This window comes from Brachypodium distachyon, chromosome 4 (genome assembly GCF_000005505.3).
Source record: "Brachypodium distachyon strain Bd21 chromosome 4, Brachypodium_distachyon_v3.0, whole genome shotgun sequence".
NCBI classification, from domain to species: Eukaryota; Viridiplantae; Streptophyta; class Magnoliopsida; order Poales; family Poaceae; genus Brachypodium; species Brachypodium distachyon.
The window spans coordinates 14,255,868-14,275,841 of record NC_016134.3 but is presented as its reverse complement, the minus strand read 5'-3'; the positions used below and the strand labels follow the sequence as shown (position 1 = coordinate 14,275,841).

Sequence of the window (19,974 nt, the reverse complement as noted above, 5' to 3'; positions counted from 1 at the left end):
CTGTTGGCCTGGGGCCTGCTGGCGTGCTGGGGTCTTCGACTCGTTTTATTTTCCTCCTGGGCTGGGACCGGGGCCCGGTCACCAGGTTCAAGGATGCTACATTGCCCGTGGTCAGTAACTAGACAAGGCGACGCTTCTAAAAGAAAAAACCCTAGACAAGGCGACGGCGAGCAGAATGGCGGCGCGACGCCGTTTCGATCCGCCGCCGGCGCTCCCGGAAGAGCTCCTCGAGGAGATCTTCCTCCTCCTCCCGCCCGACGACCCGTCGCGCCTCCTCCGGGCCTCCTACGTCTGCAAGCCCTGGAACCGCGCCGCCTCCAGCCGCGGCTTCCGCCGCCGCCTCCACGAGCGCCACGGGGCTCCCCCGTTGCTGGGGTTCCTCCACAACTCCGGCGATCCCCGCTTCGTATCCACCACCGCCTCGCCGTTCCCCCTCCCCGTCCCGGACAGCGGCTCCTGGCACGCCCTCGACTTCCGCCACGGCCGCGCCCTCTTCATCTCCGTGGCTGACGAGGACGATCTGGCGGCGGACGCCCGGGTGCTCCTCGTGTGGGAGCCATTCACGGGGCACCATCAGCTGGTACCGGCGCCCGCGGCGCTGAGAAGCTATTCCTGCAACGGGGCCGTGCTCTGCGCGGCGGACGGGTGCGACCACAGCTGCTGCCACGGGGGACCCTTCCGCGTGGTCTTCGTCTCCTTCGACGACACGCTGGAGGACACTTTTGCGTGCTTGTACTCGTCGGAGACTGGCACCTGGGGTGAGTCGACCATCTTGAGCGGCACATTCTTTGACTTCCACCAGCCCGGCGTGCTCCTAGGGAATTCTCAGCTATACTTCGTGTCCGAAAGTAATTTTATCATCGAGTACGACTTGGCCAGGCACAGCCTGGATTTGTTCGAGTCACCGTTGGACTATGAGCCTGAGGACGTGTCTGACTATGACAGAATTGTCCTTATGCTGTCGGAGAAGGGTGGTCTTGGAGCTGCCATTGCCAGGGATTCACGTCTCATCCTGTGGTCAAGGGAACCGGAAGACGGTGCTGATGTGCCATGGGTACAGAGCAGGGTGATCGACCTGGCCAAATTGCTTCCGATTGGTGACCTGGTAACCGAGTCTTCAGAAACATCACCAAAGGTGATGGGCTTTGCCGATGGAGCAAACACAGTTTTCGTGGGCACGGTTGCTGGACTCTTCACAATCGAGTTCCAGTCACAGGGGGTGAGGAAGGTGCACGAGGACCGTGAGTTCAGCTCATTGATTCCAATTGTTGGCTTCTATTCTCCATGTTGTACAATCGGGACACCCGGAAGCAAGGACCATGGCTTGCCACTGTCGAACGCTAGTGAGGGAAAAGGGAAGGAGGATAAAACACGAGAGCAAGCGCGGGATCTGGTATACACGGGATACAAGGCCATCACAGAGGGGAACTTCGTTGATGCTGCCGACTGCTTCAATCATGCCCTTGAGATCAGGTTAGCTCTTTCTACTCCAATGCATCCCATATCACCGGATTGCTGAAATGTGTATACACTATACAGGCTGATTGTGGTTGAAAATTTCCAATAGTTCAGTCCTTTTCTAGATTTTGGTACTTTCATGTGTCCTTAGGTGAAATGCTGAGTCGTGAACCCCAGTTCTTACTTTAATCGGAGTAAGCTCTAGGAATTGTTACAAAACGGTGTCATCAGAACATAGTTGGTACCTTGTGCTATCAAAGGTTTTGATGGAATAATTGTTGCTGTGCTGCTCTATCTTAGATTATATAATTTTCATTATCTCATAGCCTTATGTTATAATCTTAACATTGATGCACCGGCAAATTTATGTTTGTTGTCCCCTAGGACTGCACATTACGGACAACTTGCTCCGGAGTGTGCTAGCATGTATTACAAATATGGATGGGCTTTGCTACACAAAGCTCGGAAGGCAGCTGTTCCATTATCTAATGTTCCCATGAGTGCACAAAATGAGGAATCAATGAAGAATTCAGGGAGCAAAGACGATACCAGAACTCAAAGACCTCCTGTAGCAACGTTGAAGATAGCTCCAACTTCAGGGAAAGGTGATTTGGAAAAACATACAGCATTATTCATTTCCTGAACAGTAATATATGCACTGAAAGGCATTTTATCCTGTGTATATGTGTGCTTGATGACATTGTGCTCTTCCTGGGGAGTATTTGTCTCGCTTGGACATTGAACTGTTTTGTGTTTAGACTTATGTCTTGGATTCTCAATATCAGTCACTATAGGGGACCATTTGGTCAATCGTGTTTAGCTAATTATTCCTAAGGCCCAATTACATTTTATGCTTAGTGATAGTAGATGATGTTGCTGGAACAAGAAAATTGCTTTTATTTCTCATAAAAAGCTTGTTTATGGTGGGTTGACCATATTGTCGTGTCTTGTGACATATGTCAGCTACTTGCATTCTAGATTTGTGCATTTTCTTTTCTCTCTCTTACTACCTCTGTTCCATAATATAACGCGTGCACACATTTCGAGGTTTTGCTTTGACCATCAATTAGACCAACAAAATGTGAACTATGTATTATAAAAGTTATACCATTGGAAACTTCTTTCAAATATGAATCTATTGTTATATTTTTATAACATGAAATTCACATTCTGTTGGTGTAATGTAATTGATGGTCAAAGTTAGACATCGAAATGCGTGGGCACGTTATATTTTGGAACGGAGGGAGTAGTTCACTTTGAATAGAAATGCCAGAACAAATATATGTGAGCTATTTTACAGTACCCCGAAATAAATATGAGACGTCCATTCTTCCCATTCTATTGTTAGGAATTAATCTTGAGTCTGAGTTGTGAACATGTTAATATAGCTGAGTTTGAGTCTAGCTAGGTTTATTCGCACTTGCAGTAAATACGGATTAGGTTATACTTAGTTTAATTAGGTAAGTGCTTTACGTGTGGTTAGTTTGATTCCTCAGATTGGTCCAATGTAGTACTAGTCCAAGTAGGTTTAGATTGTCCTAGCCGTTTGGCATTGATCTTGGGGCAAACCCAAGATTTATGAAGGCCTTCTTTTCCGCAATAAGCTCGCTAAACAGTGTAGTTGCATGACCTAGCTTTTTCTATATAGAAGTTCTTCCTCTTGGACATAGGCTACGCAATAATGTGTACAATTGATTGTTGATTTACATTTTCATCAGAATTTTAACTATTTGCCTTTAAACGGATCAGTGCATTATAATGATCATGTTATAAATTTCTAATGATCAAGTTGGATCAGTAACTGTTTTCGCTAAAAAAAAATCCGTATCACTTGCGCTTTTGTATGCATCTCATTGCTTTCTGTTGTTGTTTGGTGTTTTCCTTTTTATGAAAAGTCCCACTGTGTATAGTGGGTCATCTTTTTCAATGTGTTTTTTTACCTACTATAGTAAATCTAATATAGTCAGTGATTAGGGCTGAACACAAATGAGAAAGATCAGGAGTATGAGATTGGTGATGGCAAGGATGATGAGAACGTGGGTGATTCTGATTTGGATCTGGCCTGGAAAATGTTGGAATTTGCAAGAGTGATAGTTGAGAAGAGCCCAAATGACAACACTATAGAGAAATATAAAATTCTTTTTGCTCTGGCTGAGGTCTCCAAGGAAAGAGGTGGCTCTCGTTGTCTTAGTGACTCCTGCATTTAACTGGTCAATGGTTTTTGTACTCATGTCCCAACATTTAATTTGCAGGGGACATTGAAAGCTCGCTCGGTTACTTCTTCAAAGCTCTAGCCATCTTGGAGCATGTGGTTGAGCCTGACCACCGTGGAATTGTCAAACTGTATCCTCCTTGTGGTAATGACTACCAATTGTCTGTCATACAGTAGTATAAAGAGTTAAATAGTATAGAGCAGCATATTTGGAATCCATGTGCTGTTGTGCATCATTGTGAGAGTATATGTCTTTGGTTCTACCAGTACATTTTGGTTGGTTAAGCTAAACATTTAGGCAGCAAACCTCTGGATTGGTGGGGATTGGAAGGGATTGAGGGGGAAATGAACTACAACCCCTTCCATTCTCCCTGGATCAAGGCAGGTATGGGTTCAAATGAACAAGGGTTTAGGTGGCTGAAGGTGTCATTTTCATTTTTATTATAGATGTATGATATCAGTTAATCTGGGACCGAAATCATGCACGTGTACCTTCACTTGTGCAAATGCACATATTCTGTAGATATGCAGAAGAAGTGTGGTCACCAAAGGAAAATATTAGTTTAGATGCTTTTATCTTGTGGATATTGGCTTTGTTGATTTCCTTAATTCAGTAGTAGAAACTACCGAATATGTTTGCTCTTCGAGTCAGCGTCGAGGCTTGCAGATGCTATCCCATATTGTGCAAAGGCCATTTCGCTATGCAAGTCACGTAAGCAGAGGTTGGAAAATGCCATGAAAGCTTTGTTGGCCGATGAAGGCGATAATGCATCTGCTATTGAAGGGCGCTCTGGAGTACTTGCTACCGAAGATGAGATGGAGTTCCAAACTGACACATTGGCTGTTCTCCAGATGAAGGTAACAGACTAGATCTTGTTCATATTGGAAAATCGGTCTTCCTCGTGAATCAAGTGCTCCATGAAAGAACAATGCGATTTCCCCTTGCATACACGGAACACTGACATCTCTGAATTGCTTCGTTTCAGCTTGAAGAACTGGAGCCAGCAATGTCAACCCCAAGCTCTGCCACAGAAGAGAGAGTTGCCTGATTGCCTCACCGGCGAGTGGAAGTTTTGTAAAGCTGTGCAAGGAGCTGCATGCATCTTCGACTTGTCTGGAATGCTCATGTGTTCATCTGCATATATAACTAGTTATATTAGGCTGGTTCTGCTGAACTCCCTCCAAGTATATGGTAATTGTGTGGATTTCAACCCATGAGTTGTTTTCATGGTGGTCAGCTCTTTTAAAGTGTATGCAGATATGTCAAAAAAAATACAACATCTACAACTCTAAGTTTGATGTTGTAGATATTAGTACATTTTTCTATAAACTTAGTTAAAATTTAGCGAAATTTGACTTAAACAAAAGTAGAACATCTTATATTTGGAAACAAAGGTAGTGGTAAAGAATCGACCCTAAGTGCTGGCATGTAACTGTACGTCTCGATCTGATCTCTCTTTGTATATGTATTACAAACTTTTTAAGATGAACAAGGTTTCACCCCTTGGCTCCATCTTTATTAAGACGAAACCAAACCGTCACCCCACAAGTTCCACCATAACCGAACATACCATCATTTGTTTAGAAAATAATTAGACCATCATATCATAGCTCACCTATTTTATGCAGTGCACCTATCAGTGTACAGTTACAAATTGTTAAATTTTAATGCATTATTACAGTTGCTGATGTTCTGATTCATGTACCTTGATCAAAGGAACTTTTCACTTTTTCAGGAAAGAAGGGCGTCACATGACAGAATACATTGGCAGATGGTCTGGTTCATTCAGACAGACGCCAGGAGAAATGAAGGTACATAATTACCAACCAATGTATCTCTGGAATAGTGCTTATTTATTGACACATCACATTCTTACTGGGTCTCATATGTTGACATGTTTAGGATGTTTTTATTGTTCTCACATCTATCTTTTAATCAACCCATGCTGTTTATGACATGGCCAAAAAATGTTTCGTGTATTGTGCCAATTGCTACTATCTAGTGCAACATTATCGGTATCCTACTAGTTTTTTTTTTGCCGAGAAAGGCAGGAGCTTTGCCGTGCAATACTAGAAGAGAGAAACCAAGTATATGTACAATAGACCGAGGTCAAAACAAGGCAAAGAAGGCCAAAGAAAACGAGAAAACCAACTGCCTCGGACCAAGCACAGTTGGCTGACAGGGCAAGAAACACCTCACAACGCGGTCACCGGACAAAAAGCAAGTCTATGAGCGTCAATAGCGTCACGGGCTAGGGAAGCGACAACGAAAGCTGGGGTGGCCACAGCCTGAAAGATATGCCGGTTGCACTCGTTCCTAATGTTCCACATGATGTAAATGGCCACATCATTAAAATCTCTTCTTTTGTTCTTGTCCTTAGAGGCGTGAATCCACCAAGCGAGTGCTGTTGTAGTCGGCGGGCTTGACCAGCTGAAGGATGTTGAAATCGTAGTTGTCCAGAACATTTCCCCACACTTGGTGAATCCTACTAGGTTGTCATTGCTCGAATTATAGACTTCTAGTTGGTGTTTTAGTGGATCAAATAGTATGGGAATCAAAATGGATAGAATTACATTTCAGTGTTGATGCAAGATGATGTCATTTGTCTTTCCTACATATAAGGTTCTCGGTTGGTGGTCGTCAATCCACCTTTTCTTCTCACTGACAAACGGGATCACAAAGCAAAGGGGTAGCTAGCGAGTCCTCCTCCCATGCCGCCTCTGGTCTCCCCCAATCCCCATCTCGTGGTGGTTCCGATATCCAATCTCAGCCAGGGTTCCAAACTCAAAGCCAACCCGCACGGCCAAATCTCCCACGCCGCCCTCCAAGGTAGCCTCTGCCGGCCAAGATCCCCTTCCTCTGCGCGCGCTGCCCCAGCGCCGGAATTCAGTGGGTGCGGCAAACGGGTCGGGCGAGCAGCCGAGCAGGTCCTGGCTGCGGCCTGCGTCCCACATGCAAGTCGACTGAAAAGGGATTTGTTGCGTCATCTGGCCATAGTGGCCGATGTGCTCTGCTCCTCCTCCGACTTCAAGGTTTTCCTTCTGTACTAGATCCAGTGCGACCACCGCACCTCCACTGCTATTCTTCCCATAAATCTGTCCGTTGCGTGCTGTTCTTCCCAAATTCCCGAAAAGGAATCCCCTAATTCCAGTTTGTTTCGTTTTCTGTTCTTTCTGTGTTGTTCTTCCCAAAAATATAATTTTGTCATGGTTTTTGCAGAGGCTCCAGATTGGGGAGGCAAGACGAATAAACACCCTGTCTGAAGAGGTAAAAAATTTCAGATATGCTTGCCTGGTTAGTTGCATTGGCGTTTTTAGATAATGGAAAAGAACACCTCTCCTGGCCTCGAAGATGCACACAGCTCAAATTGCATTGGCATATGTAGAAACTAATTGATTTTGTTTGATTTTGTATGTCCAAGTAGTTAGGACGGGTGTGGTTGTAGATTGGGAAGTTTAGTATTAGCTGCTCAGACGTTTCAGTTCAAGCTGAGGCAGAGTAGGTGCGGTGCCAATTTTTCATGCTCTGTGATGTAGCATAATATGAGATGGAAAACAACTTCTGGGAAACACCCAGGCTTTTGTCAGCCAAAGTTGAAGTAGGGGGCATAACTTTACCATCTAGATCCTGGTGTTGGTCCAGTAATGGCTTTCCATCCTTGCAGGTTGAATGTGAAGAGCTTGCTTGAGTGATGATTTCTTAAAGAATCAAAATGCCTTACTTAGAGACGAAGCCAATCAGATTACAAAGAAGAGTCTGCAAAGAAATCCATGTCTGGTAATTCCTGCTAAGAACTAATCAAAGGTATGCTGTGGTTTTCATTTAATTATACATCTGCTTTGCAGCTAGCAACTACTATGGGTTGTTTGTTGTAAAATAATTCAGGGAGGAAACATTATCTCATGGACACAACAAATGTATTAGTAAATTGGAAGCAAGAACACGAACATAGCTGGGGAGTTTGCTACTTCGATCTGATTTGTCAACTTCCTGTTTATATATACTATACCAATCATCTTATGATACCGTGTATGTTGAATGCAATGTGATTATTTCCCTCCAGCTTTGTTGGTACATGCAATTTTAAAATTGGTTCATCTTCTCTTCTTGGGCAGTCTGCCATGCCTCCCGTGTTTGAGATGTTTGAAGGAGACATACATACCTGAAGATGTTAATTTTTAGACGATCCAAGGAAGCTCTATGAACCAGGTCGGATATATCACATTTTGGAAAGAAAAATGTTCAGGTATCCTCCTTTTAATTCTTGGCCTAGAATGCAAAAAACTACTTGTGGGACCTGAGATATAACATTGTTGGAGAGTAACCGCTAAATAAAACTTTCGGTGTCCCATCATAATTCTACAAAAAGGTTATGATGGAGATTATCTGAAGTTATAGAAATAGAGAAAATATTATGCTTATGGTGTTGGTGATTCATCTCTATTTTCTATTGTACTATGAGAACCTTTCTATTCCCTGAACCTGCATGTTGTCAGCAGTGTGATGCTTTTATTGAACTATTGCTGCTTTCTTCAGAATTATACTTTTCCCTCGTTGAGATCTCTTATGTTTTGCTAATTGAAATATCCAATATGGTCATAATCAAAGTTAAATCGATGCAGGTGGAATATTTCCACCGGTGGTCAAAACAGCTGTGCATTGCCTAACTGAGCCTAACAGATGTAGTCATGTAGCATTCTTGTAGATAGAGATGTTAGGTTATATTTGGAACAATATTGGAGGTAACAGCTATGCAGATTCTCACGTGTAATCTGAAGTAAATTAATGTAATACGTTTGCAATGTTAATGTAATACTCCCTCCGATCCATATTAATTGTCATTACATCTCTACTACTATAAACACACAGTTTACTCATCCCTTTTCGTCCACTCACTGTGGACTATCCGATCTAATATCATATCCTTTGTATGAAGTGTATTCACTTTGTATCAATACCAGGCTGCATGTTTGATTCGGTCATCTGTATTTTCACGTAGGATGTCAGTGCAACCTTAGTTACTCCCTCCATCCCAGAAAAACCGTCGTACTTCCTCCGTCCAACAAAGGATGTCTCAACTTTGACTAAATTTGGATGCATATCTAGACATGACTTGACTTTGACTAAATTTGAATGCATCTATACATTAAGTCATGTCTAGATATACATCCAAATTTTGACAAACTTGAGACATCTTTTGTTGGACGGAGGGAGTATTAGATTTTACATGTTCCCAAATTAAATGTCGCATTAGCTTCCACGAGATGATTTGCCTGCTTTTAATTGTTTCCGCATGCACAGCGCGCATGCATGCAGAGTTGATTGGAGGGCGCGAGGAAAGAGAGCCTAGCAAACCGAGCCGCAGTTATTGATTGTATGCAGGATTGATTAATTATAAACGTTTTTTGCTGTGCAATTAACTGTCCTTGGTATCTGTGATTTAACTAAAACGACAGTTAAAATGGGAAGGAGGGAGTATTTGGCAATGGGGTTCTGACTATGAAGGCCAATCATTTGCTTATGCATTAAAATCTGTGCCCGCTGTTAAATGGGTTGGTACTGTTGAATTGGAATTGATTGTCATAGCTACAGGTCAATGTGAATACCTATATGTGAGCCTGAATGTCTTATAAAGGCTGACTGCAGGGGGGGGGGGGGGGGGGATTGTTCCAAGATTCCAAGAGTTAAATCCTGAAAGAAGGTGCAACTGTTTTGTAAGTGTCTTTTCATTAACAGGGATTATACATTTTTGCATTGCTGTATATTCTGTTGATTGGTGTTCAGAAAAATGATTAGTTTAACAGATCAGAAAACCTCTTTGTCATTGTATTGCTAACATCTTCTCTGGCTTGAATTTGCGTAATGTGTGAGTGTAACTGGATTGACCACAGAAATTTAAATTGAACACTGAATCTCAACCTTATGTTACTTTTTACATGATTCTTGGTGCCCAAATAGGCTATCGCTTCCCTCTGATACATCCAATGTTTCTTTTGGAACAATAATTCTAATGGAAAATATTCCCTGTCAAATGGCTCGCTATGCTTAATATCTGCTTTACTGTATTACTATGTACCAGTAACTCACATGTTCCATTTATTTGCATGTTGTGCTTAAACAGGCTGGATTAGTTAGAATGCTGAAGAGTTTATTTCGAGAGCTCCAAATGTGTCTCCGTTGCAACGCACGGGCACTTAGCTAGTTAGACAAAATATCTACTTCACTGCATTCTTATAGCAACAACTAGCATCGATGGTACTGCTGAAAATTACTGATTGGTGTTCATCTTAGATTGGACCTTTGATCCAGGTGTATGAGTGTTTCTTAACTAGCTAGCATGCATGTTTAAATGCAGAACTCAGGTAAGGCGTCGCCGTCAGGTAATTTATGAGAGCCTGATATATGCTGACTATGATATTTCTATTTGCTGAAATTTAGACCTGTCAAGCCTGAGTTCAAGCTTGCTATTTCTTAGCAAGTGACCACGGTGTAATTCTCTGCTTCAATCAAGACATGGTTAGAAATTAAACATGTTCCCCATATGCATGCAAATTAATTGCTACCATTATAGTGTTTGTAGTCTACCCAACTTGTTTTATCTTTTTCCATATCACTTCTTTTTGGGTGAAATTCATCACATTCAGTTCAGATGTATATTAAAACGTCCAAAAATTTGTAATTTTATTTCTCAGGTTTCGTAAAGCTAACAAAATTTATAATTTATTTTCCAGGTTTCGTACAAGTGCTCGGTCTGATGGTTTTGGGAGTTGATTATAGTGATTCGCTGAACTCTTGTAGAAGTCTGGGTGCTTCAAGAGTTTGGTCATATTTTGGGATTAACTTGAGAAGTTCTCCACTTTGGTAATTATAGTCCGCTGATGAAAGTATTGCAGTTTCAGTCTTCCTGTTCAAGCTGAAGCATCACTCAGTAGCTAGATTTACTCAATTAAATCTTCGTGTAATGACCATCGCAGGATGCTATGTTCATCTGTGATTCTATTATGAGGATTATGCATTACCTAGCCATGTCATGTACTGATGTACAGCGTCTGGTGGTTCTCTGTGCTGAACTCTAAAAGAAGAGGGAAACAATCGGCATGCTTGGTTGTATTAAACTAAAAGAATCGCAGGTATCAATGGACCCGTGCCTTGGTGACTAGGTTACACTGGATGATGGTGGTTAATGCTTAGTGGAGTGGAACATGATTCTGATCTTTAAACGCCATTACCCGTTGGCTCTCTGCTGTTCCTTGCGGCCCATTTTCCGGCCAAAACTGTAGGACCTTTCAAACCTTCAAATTTGTCTAAATTTGAAACGAAAAAACCAAAAAGGAAGAAGAAAACATATGTATAGTTGGAAATCTAGCCCGGCTGCCAAGTGCCGAACAATGACATGCCCAGCAATGAAATCTGGAGCCCCAAATTTAAGTACAAGTCTCCAAGACAAGCATGCTTCACAACTTGCGAATTCTTGGAACTGAAGATGAATGTCAGGAGGAAATTAAGGTGTAAATCTTGAAATGTTTGGATCACGTATAACCGGCTAGTTGTAGATGGGGGGCACATTATTTTTTTCTTCCGAATGCAAATCAGTTCGGCAGTGCTGAGGAGGTTGATGCAAGGATGCCCGATGCGTAGTCTGTACAACATTTGATAGAAACCATGCATGTGGGAAATGGGCCAAATGGCCAGCAGAAGATATGGGGCTAAAGTCGAGTCATAAGTCTAAGATCCTACATACTCTTTGCATAACTGAACAGACAAGGTTCGGTTTCAGGGTTCAGAGTTTGCGCAGGAAATTGAACAGTTGGGTAGCTAAGCCTGAAAAGGACTAATTTTCTCGTCACCTCAAGGCGATCACACGCTAAGAAAACAGCAAGACCACTACTTAAGCACCCCAAAATATGATGGGCCAGCTATCCTATTACAGTTCACCCAAGAGAGCAACATCGTTGTATCAAGATAGCAGACCACTCTATCTGTCCATCACCAGTAGCCTGAAACAGCATGGTACCACTGTTGTCAGCATCTTGTTGCCCTCAGGGGTGCCATTCTTGTGCATTCCTGCCCAATATTTAAGAATAAGCAGATAACTTAAGAATGAGATCGAATGAATTAATATGTAAATAAAATAGGTTCAACTAGGAAGCTGCAGGCACACACGCATAGATAGCTTTTCCATAAGCGTGGAAAAATGTTTAGCCTACCAGATGAATAAATGGTTTTCCATAGCACCAATGACACCGTGGACGTATTTGGACACCACTTCATGGTAAAAAAGATGTTCAACGGATTCTTGGTTGTTACAGAAACAGGCAAAACAGCAAAGAGCATGACTGCCAATCCAATTTATCTTCCGTCAATTTTTTTTTATCTTAATGATCTTTTATTTCGCAATCTTACTTTGAATCCTATCTTTCCAAAGGTTTTTTCAGGAGGTGACGAGTTAAAATTTTAAACAAAAAACTAACAGTAAAGATTCCCTTGTCAAAATCTGAGCTCAAAACATTATCGAAATATCATAAAAGTCAACAGTAAATAACTTGTTACGCATGAAATGTAACTCCGATTGTACACGTTCATTCAACCATCTCTTAAAAGATAAGCCCCACCCAGAATTAGCTAAACTACGAGGCCGAACAGAATGCTCATCGAAATATCATAAAAGTCAGGAAATCTATCTTTAAGGGCACTGGCATCACGCAATTTATCAGAGTTGTTGCCTATCCAATTGTGCATTCTCAACAAACGAAGTAGGTGCTTACCAAAGAACTACTCAGACACAAATTTATGTGGAGATTATCAAGAGTAAGTATCGTGCCTGAAGGAATTGTTTGCACGGTACACCTCAAACTAATCTCTCTAGAGTATTTTTGGTTGCAATGGCTATTATGTAACTAAACTTTATATGCATTCTAGAGCAACAAAGTGAAATGACACAATAAAATGTGGCTTAAATCAAAATCCTCCTGGAGACAGAGAAGATAAATTCAAAAGAAATTCCACACAAACTATATTCATCAGATAACATAAGAATATAAAAACTGATCTGAAGAATGGTACATACAGACCAAGAAGTCTAGCTGCGCAGATTGCACAGGCAGCCCTTCTAGTTTTAGTAAACTTACAAAGAGAACCAGATAGCTTCAGAAAAAACAATGAGTGGTATAGAAAAAGACAAAACAATTTGAATAATTGAGTAAACATTTGGCATAAGGGCAACATGTTAATTTTCTATCCATGTCTTGACTGAAGCAGAAATTTACACCATGGTCAGTTGTCAGGACTTAAGAAGTAACAAGCTTGAATTTCAAGGTTTGACAGTTCACAATATTTCAGGAAAAAGAATTACAATAGTCATAACGATGACAATGCTAAGCATATATCAGTCTCGTATAGATTACATAACGTCTTGACTAATTTATAGTTATGTACTTAATCATGCCTGCCAGTTAAGATGTAGTAATACGGTACATGATAAAAGAAACAACAATCAGTAAATTTAGCCAGCATCATCACCACTGTGGAATGGATATTTTGTTAAACCAAACATGGTGCCTAGCATCAATACAGAACAGTAATTTTGTAACTATTTTGAGTTCCATATATCTACTAAATCACCAACTAGAACTCAGCAATGACAGGCTAGCAGGATGCCGATATACTGAGCAATATATAGTGGATATTTGCAAAATACGCCAACATGTTATATCCAATAACATAAACGCATGGGTTGAGTAAGACTGTAAGAGATATATGTACTAAATATGTGATTGTATGATAAATAGTAAGAATGGGTCAACAAAGAAGCATCGGTTGGTACCTTCATTTCTCCGCATCTGTCCGAACGAACCAGAACATCTGCCAATGTATCCTTTTTCATGACATCCTTCTTGCCTGAAAATAAGTTCATCTGATCAAGGTACAATAGTAGCAGGCAAATAAACGAGCAAGTGAGTACTAAATACCTGGGATCCGTGTTGTTGCAAGCCACGGTGTAATGATACAACGTAAAACGGGGTGGCCGCCTCCAGCCGGACAATCCCCAGTAACCTCCCCCTTGTGCATGTCCACGCCAACGATGTGCTTGCCGACACTGATGTACACCACATTGGACTCAGCCATGTCGAGAGCACTGATCAGCGGCGTCGTCCCCCCTTGCAAGGGGAGCCATGGGTGGCCTCCATCCGCCCACAGCCTGCTGAGTGCCACGCGGTGCTCCAGCGTCCAGCCGCCACAGTCAGTGTCGAGCTTGAAGGAGCTGAGCACGAACGGCTCCACCTGGGACACCTCGACGTACCGCAGCCATCCCCCCCGCTCACCCCAACGCGCCGGTACATTGGCGGCTCCCGCTGCCACCACACGTTGCCCTCGGCGTCAGGCAGGTGGGTCCCTCGGCGGAGTGCTTCGCGGAACGCTTTCTCGCCCATGTCCGCCGGCAGCACGCTTCCGCTCGGCAGCTGGACGAAATGGGGCTCCGGCCGGTCGCTGAACGGTTCGGCGCAGACGGCGCCGAAGGCCAGGTCCACCCACCACAACCTGCCACTCCAGGCCACCGCCTCCTGGTTCGGCAGCAACCGCCGCCCAGCCGGGAGCTGGCATGGCGAGCCCTGCACAATCTCCCACTCCCCTGTTTCCGAGAGAAACCGGAGCATCAGGCCCAGGTGAGCCTCCATCTCGGCCACGGCGTACCTGTCCGGTGGGCCGAACCCCCCGGCGGCATCGGCCTGCGTGAGGAGCCCCAGCTTGAAACCGGCCAGGATCTTCTTCGGGCCCTCGATTTCCGGGAGGCAGGACGAAATCGCGGTTGCAAGGGTTGAAGACGTAGTGCGTCATGCCGGGGAGCTGGCCGGGGTCGGCGAGGCCGGTGAACCGCCGGACGTGGTTGCCGCCCTGCTCGGCGCCCTGCCTAGCGAGGATGGGAGCCGCGGCGCGGATGTCCTGGACGTTGAAGAGGAGGAGGCCGTTCTGGCTGGCGCAGCAGGCCTGGACGGCGAGCAACCGCACCACGTCGTCGTCGGGGTCCGGCAGCGGGAGGCCGCAGCTGTGCTTGGCGAGGTGCTGGGGAACGCAGAGCCGGGAGATGCTCGGAGGGCTGGCGAATGCCACCGCCGGGCCTGGCGCTGGCCCGGCGGCCGCCGCCGTCTTCGACAGCAGGTACCACGTCCAGCAGCGCTCCCGGCGCGAATCCGTGGCTGCGCCCGCGGCCGTGGAGAGGGTGCGGCGGAAGCGGAAGCCGCGGGCGGAGACGGTGCTAGGAGGCGGCCGAGCGGCATGGCGGTGTGCCGTGAGCGAGCGCCGGAGAGAGGGGAGAGGGTTTTGCGGGCTCTGCTTTGCTCTTCGTCGTCAGGGGGTGCGGTTCATGTGCACCGGGTGCACCCAGATCGAGGCTCAAATCAGAGGGTGGTGGACTGGACGCCGGCCGAAAGCAGCCTAGAAGCGCGTATGGCGTGTTCCACAGCGTTGTCGTTGATATAGTTTCCTGTGAACCCAGGTGTCAGTGTCCTTGGTCCACTGGGGTTGGTTTATGGAAGAGCTCCACCTTTGGCGAGGCGCTGCTTCTTGTTCAGAGTTACGTCACCGGTTTCTCGACTGTTCCCACTCCTCGAGATTCCCCTCTGCTCCCCAAGTCCCCTGAAAACTTTGGAACGTTCAATTTGTCTCTTGAATTTTCAAAATTCCAACTTGACTGGACATTCAAGTACGACCAAGGGTATTCCCGAAATTCTCAACTACAGAAAACAAAGAAATAATCAATTGAAAATCCATCTAGGCTTCCAAAAAGCTACTACCTCCGATTCAAAGTGTCACAATTTTGAATTAGTCTTATACTAGGCGTAGTTGAAAACTGAGACACTTGTTTTGAATCCGAGGGAATAGTATGACATGTGTTGCGGCATACATGATGCAATTTAAATGGACCGTTTTGACTTGTGTGCGAATATTATCGTTTCCTACTCCGTATATAAACATCTATACATGCAGTTTTCTTAAAACCAAATAAACCGGGGTAACAAATTGATGTTTGGTCTCTTAACACGTTCATCTAAATATTTCATCATTGCCACCTTGCCTCACACAATAGGATGACATTATCAAAATTATTTGTCTAGAAAAAAAAATGTTTAACATGCAATAATTATTACAATTTGGAAATCCAAATATATAGATATTTTGAGAAAAGTTGCATATGCTACATCTATTGAAATAGAAATAGAAAATGTAGTTGCTATAGAGGACGTGGAAAAGAAGAGCCGGAGTGGCAGGACGGGCCGGCGGATGTGGTTGGCGATGAATGAATGGGAGGAAGGGTTGGAGAGAGAGAGAGGTAGAGGGAGGGAGAGGGGGAGAGAGTATGGGTGAAAGTGGTTAGGATAATTACGGTCCGAATCCGTTTCCGAATTCGATTTAACAGGATATGGGAAGAGAAATTATTATCCGGCCTTATACGGTATAGGATATGGTATATCAGATTATCAAAATACAATCGAATAATCCGACCCTAATAAGTCGGATATTATCTGTTTTTACCAACATGTTACATGCAACCCACTAGTCCAAGAAGCTCATTCAAGAAAGCCCATATCAACATATATCCCAACCTACTTCTGGTGTGTTTTCTTGCCATCTTATCCACGATTTGGGGTCTAGGCCCAACATAAATGATGACTATGAACTTATTTGTTACTATTATGCATGCACTATCCGTTCATCATTATCCATTTGCGATCCGGCATCGTTTTGCTACCATACCATATCTATTTCGGTGTTCGAATCCGTATCCGCACCGGTTTCGAATCCAATAGGAAAAATATGGAATAGGATATGGTATGAGCATTATCCATCCGAATCTGATCCGCTTTCACCCTTAAGAGAGAGAGAGAATCACGGGAGGGAGTGAAAGATTTGGTATTTGAACATGGGGATGGGGAACTTCGTAAGACAGTGAGATTTGGTAAGCCCGTGCTTTTGCCTCGTGGATTACTCAAGGGCCGAATTGCTGTCACATATGACGTACAAATACGGTACTGATGATCGTATATAATACATTTTGAAGAAACCTACTAAGTACAAAATTAATTTTGGACAGGCAAGAACAGTGGCACAGCAACAACAGAACATCAACAACAAGTGCTAGTCTGTGAAAAAAAAAAAACATTAGCAGAGGAGAGAGCTTTCCAATTATTTGGCCAATAATTTTTAAGCCCACACTTGGCCTTAGATTTGGCAAAATCTTTGAGAAAGATGGTTAGAAGTTCATCGGCAACCAAATTTTTAACTATAAAACAAACGAGCACCAAATTTTAGTGGGTGCCATGTTTTTTCATCGCTGGAGTTGGCTCAAAACGCTCTCTCTCTTTTCTTCTTTGCTTCCCGAATCCTCTTTTTTGGCGTCTTCTGTGTTTCCTCTGTCTCTGAGCACCGCACACGCACCGACGCACGGCTCTCCCGGACTCCCGGTTCATCTCCTCCTCCGCCGCCAACCTCTGAGGCTCTGACCCCATCGCATTGCCGACGCCGCTGCTTCCTCGTCTCCGTTCCCGTGACACTATCTCTCCTCAACCTCCCTCTTCTCTACCTCGCCGGCTCGCTCTCTCTCCATGGCCGAAGAGGACAGCCCATCTCCAGTGCCGCCACCCCACAGATCCCCCGGCCGCGGAGCTTCGACGGCGCCCCGTGTAAGATCCGTCAGCGGGCGGCGGAGCTTCAGGCCGCGGCCCGTCCAAGATCCGGCGGCGGTAGGATCCTCGAGCGGCTGAACTTGGAGCCGCGTCGGCGTGGCAGTTCGGTCCGGGCGGCTGCGAAGAGGAAGATGGGGAGAAGAGGGCGGCGACAAAGTGGCGACATAGGGAAGGAGATGGCGGGAGGGAAGCTCCGGGCGTGGCAGTTGCTGGATGGGGGAATCCTGAGGCCTGAGCATGATTTGGAGGAGCACGGCTCAATTTGGGGAGGGCGATGGGGAAACTGCTGGAGCCCGTTTTCTCCGCGTATAAATGGGGCTTCTGCTGGAGTTGCTCTAGGGCCCGTCCTCTCTTCCTCCAAATATCTGGCGGCAAGCAAAAGTGGCGATGTCGGCGGCGGGTTTGGGAGCAGCCGGCGTCTCGCATTACTCGGATGGCGTCTTGATGGCAGGCGTCTGCACCTTCCAATCCCCGGCACCTCCTTCAGTTCTTGGGCACCTCGTCTCGATCTCTGTCGGAGTCAGCAGGATGGTGGCGGCGGCAGACAGCATGGAAAGGTCGTCGGATCTACGCTCCGCGCGAGCCAGCCAGATTATTCCATCCAGGTCTTTCGTCAGGCTCGCCTGTTTAGCACAGCAAACCAGCAGCAACGGCAGACCACCACGAAGCCACATCTGTACCTGGTGCTTGATGACCACCAGAACGGATTCACCATCCACAAGCTTGACATAGACAATGACCTGGACGTCAGCTGCAGCTCTGAAGACCCGCTGAACTTCCACGAGCCACCCGTCATCCACCTAGGGCCTCCAACAATGGGAAAGGTTGCACAGTTTGCCGCCCTTTGGCAGCCACGTCATCTCCGTATGTCCCTGCACCAAAGGAATGTCAATGATAGAAGAGGGCTTCGACGGTGCTACTGTCATCTTCGACAGAAAGACATCTGTGTTTTCTGTGTCCAGTATTTTGCCGAGCAAGCTACCATTCGGGTATGAAGCAGCCATTGCCGTCGGGAACAGACTATATGTGCTTGAATAATGTACGGACACGAACAACGGCTCAAACGGTTTATTTTTCTGTGCAGGCTTACACTGTCTTGCTGCAGATCTGAATGATAATGAGAGGCACTGGCCTTGGCAACCCTTGTCTGACGGCTCGCAGTTCTCTTGGAGTTGGACTGTCAGCCCTCCTAAGTTTCTGTTTGATCCCAAGAGCATCACTGCGTATGGCGTGCACCCTTGCACGGGCACCATCTTATTGTCCGCTTCTGGGTTTGAGAGCTCGGGTACATTTTCCTACGGCTCGGGAGGTAGTGGTCGGTGGAAGCGCCTTGGTGATTGGGTGCTGCCATTCAAAGGCCTTGCCCACTATGAAAATGTGCTGGGCGCATGGGTTGGGCTTCACCTCCCCTCTCTTCAAACAAAGGATACTTATGTGTTGTACCTTTGTGTATGCCCCGTCATGGCTAACGGGCCGCCGCCGAAGTGGAAAGTATGCACGAAGAAGCTTTTTATGCAACACCCATACTGGAGACATGTGGATGCAAAGCTCGTTTACATGGGTGAGGGCAGCAAGTACTGCCTCATGGAGCGCCTCACATATAAGGGAGGGGGCAATATGATCTATGCAATCCGCCTGACCACGTTCACTGTCATCTATGGTGAGGACGGGGAGCTCAAGACCATGCCTCACCGGCCTGCTCGTTTCTACAAGGCGCCCAGCTATCTTTTTAAATTTGATGTGCAAGCGTTCTGGATGTAGTCTATGCTCCAAGCTGGCAAGCTTGATCATCTAACCAGCTTAGTTTGACAGATTGTATCTGCCATACTTTTCGTGTTTTCTGCTATTTATTTTTGTCTGCCTGCCCGTTGTATTTGATGAGCTGGTGTTTTTTTAGATTCTTAATAATATAAGGCGATATAATATAAGTCTTATACAAATTCGATGGTGGCTCTCTTTTATATTTTATATGGCTTGCTTTTATTACATCTGATAATTTGCTCCCAAGCAAACTGTTCCTCGTAAGATCTTTAATCTATATTTTTCTTGTTGTGGAATTTAGTCTAGCATTCCTCAGATGCTACCTCCTTGTCTGGTTTGGATATACCTTTTTTTACTAATTTTCTAATTTCGTTTCACCGTGTGGACTATAGTTCGCTGTTCAATCAAAACTACCTAATTAGAGTGCGAAAGTAAGATTGTAAGTGCTCCTTATACAACAAAAATGAAGGGCTAGTCATATATTGGGATGCAGAGCTTAGAGCATGTGATGTGATCCTAGAACATGCAATTTGTTTTGTTTTTGCAGGAACACCAGCCAATTGTCTGGGAACACTACATGGAAAATTGGCTTTCTGAGGAATGCCGCATATTATAGTACTCCACACTTATTTGTAAGTTTTTGTTATTTGTATATAACAGTATTGCTACTACATATGAAGTCATCATGTTTTTCTCTATTTTTATGTTACCATTCTCATTCTTTCGAAATGAGCAACTTGCACATGTCTGGCGTTACCTAATTTTATCTTACCATTCTAACTTTTTTTGGAAATGAATGAAGCAAGCTTTTGAAATGAGCAACTTGCACAGTCTGGTGTTACCTAATTTTATCTTACCAT

General features: G+C 44.7%; 2 protein-coding genes across 7 annotated transcripts; both read left to right on the top strand.

Annotated features, from left to right (window-relative positions):
* The first annotated feature begins 96 nt into the window (after nt 1–96).
* Nucleotides 97–10,842, top strand: LOC100828217. Of its 6 annotated transcripts, XM_024463330.1 has the most exons (12): nt 97–1,473; nt 1,843–2,063; nt 3,433–3,630; nt 3,711–3,801; nt 4,291–4,528; nt 4,657–4,862; nt 5,407–5,482; nt 6,891–6,938; nt 7,336–7,475; nt 7,787–10,187; nt 10,403–10,532; nt 10,646–10,842. In XM_024463330.1, exons 1-6 carry the CDS (start codon nt 176–178, stop codon nt 4,717–4,719), a joined length of 2,109 nt encoding a protein of 702 aa, XP_024319098.1. In that variant the 5' UTR covers nt 97–175; the 3' UTR covers nt 4,720–4,862; nt 5,407–5,482; nt 6,891–6,938; nt 7,336–7,475; nt 7,787–10,187; nt 10,403–10,532; nt 10,646–10,842. The 6 variants fall into 6 exon arrangements, with proteins under 6 accessions (XP_024319098.1, XP_024319095.1, XP_014758462.1 ...); XM_024463327.1 differs by having other exon boundaries at nt 7,787–10,532; XM_014902976.2 differs by having other exon boundaries at nt 7,787–7,917; nt 10,403–10,830.
* A 6,045-nt stretch (nt 10,843–16,887) lies between these two features.
* LOC106866774 lies at nt 16,888–19,263 on the top strand. Its single transcript, XM_014902577.2, has 2 exons — nt 16,888–18,342; nt 18,438–19,263. Exons 1-2 carry the CDS (start codon nt 17,485–17,487, stop codon nt 18,462–18,464), a joined length of 885 nt encoding a protein of 294 aa, XP_014758063.1. The 5' UTR covers nt 16,888–17,484; the 3' UTR covers nt 18,465–19,263.
* The last annotated feature ends 711 nt before the right edge of the window (nt 19,264–19,974 follow it).

What these genes read in the sequence shown, in the direction of transcription:
- LOC100828217 (XM_024463330.1), top strand. Translation starts at nt 176, where the DNA reads ATGGCGGCGCGACGCCGTTTCGATCCGCCGCCGGCGCTCCCGGAAGAG. An exon ending in AATCATGCCCTTGAGATCAG is followed by an intron (nt 1,474 to 1,842) that starts GTTAGCTCTTTC and finishes GTTGTCCCCTAG; the next exon opens with GACTGCACATTACGGACAAC. An exon ending in TGGCTGTTCTCCAGATGAAG is followed by an intron (nt 4,529 to 4,656) that starts GTAACAGACTAG and finishes GCTTCGTTTCAG; the next exon opens with CTTGAAGAACTGGAGCCAGC.
- LOC106866774 (XM_014902577.2), top strand. Translation starts at nt 17,485, where the DNA reads ATGGGGAGAAGAGGGCGGCGACAAAGTGGCGACATAGGGAAGGAGATG. An exon ending in CCGAGCAAGCTACCATTCGG is followed by an intron (nt 18,343 to 18,437) that starts GTATGAAGCAGC and finishes TTTTCTGTGCAG; the next exon opens with GCTTACACTGTCTTGCTGCA.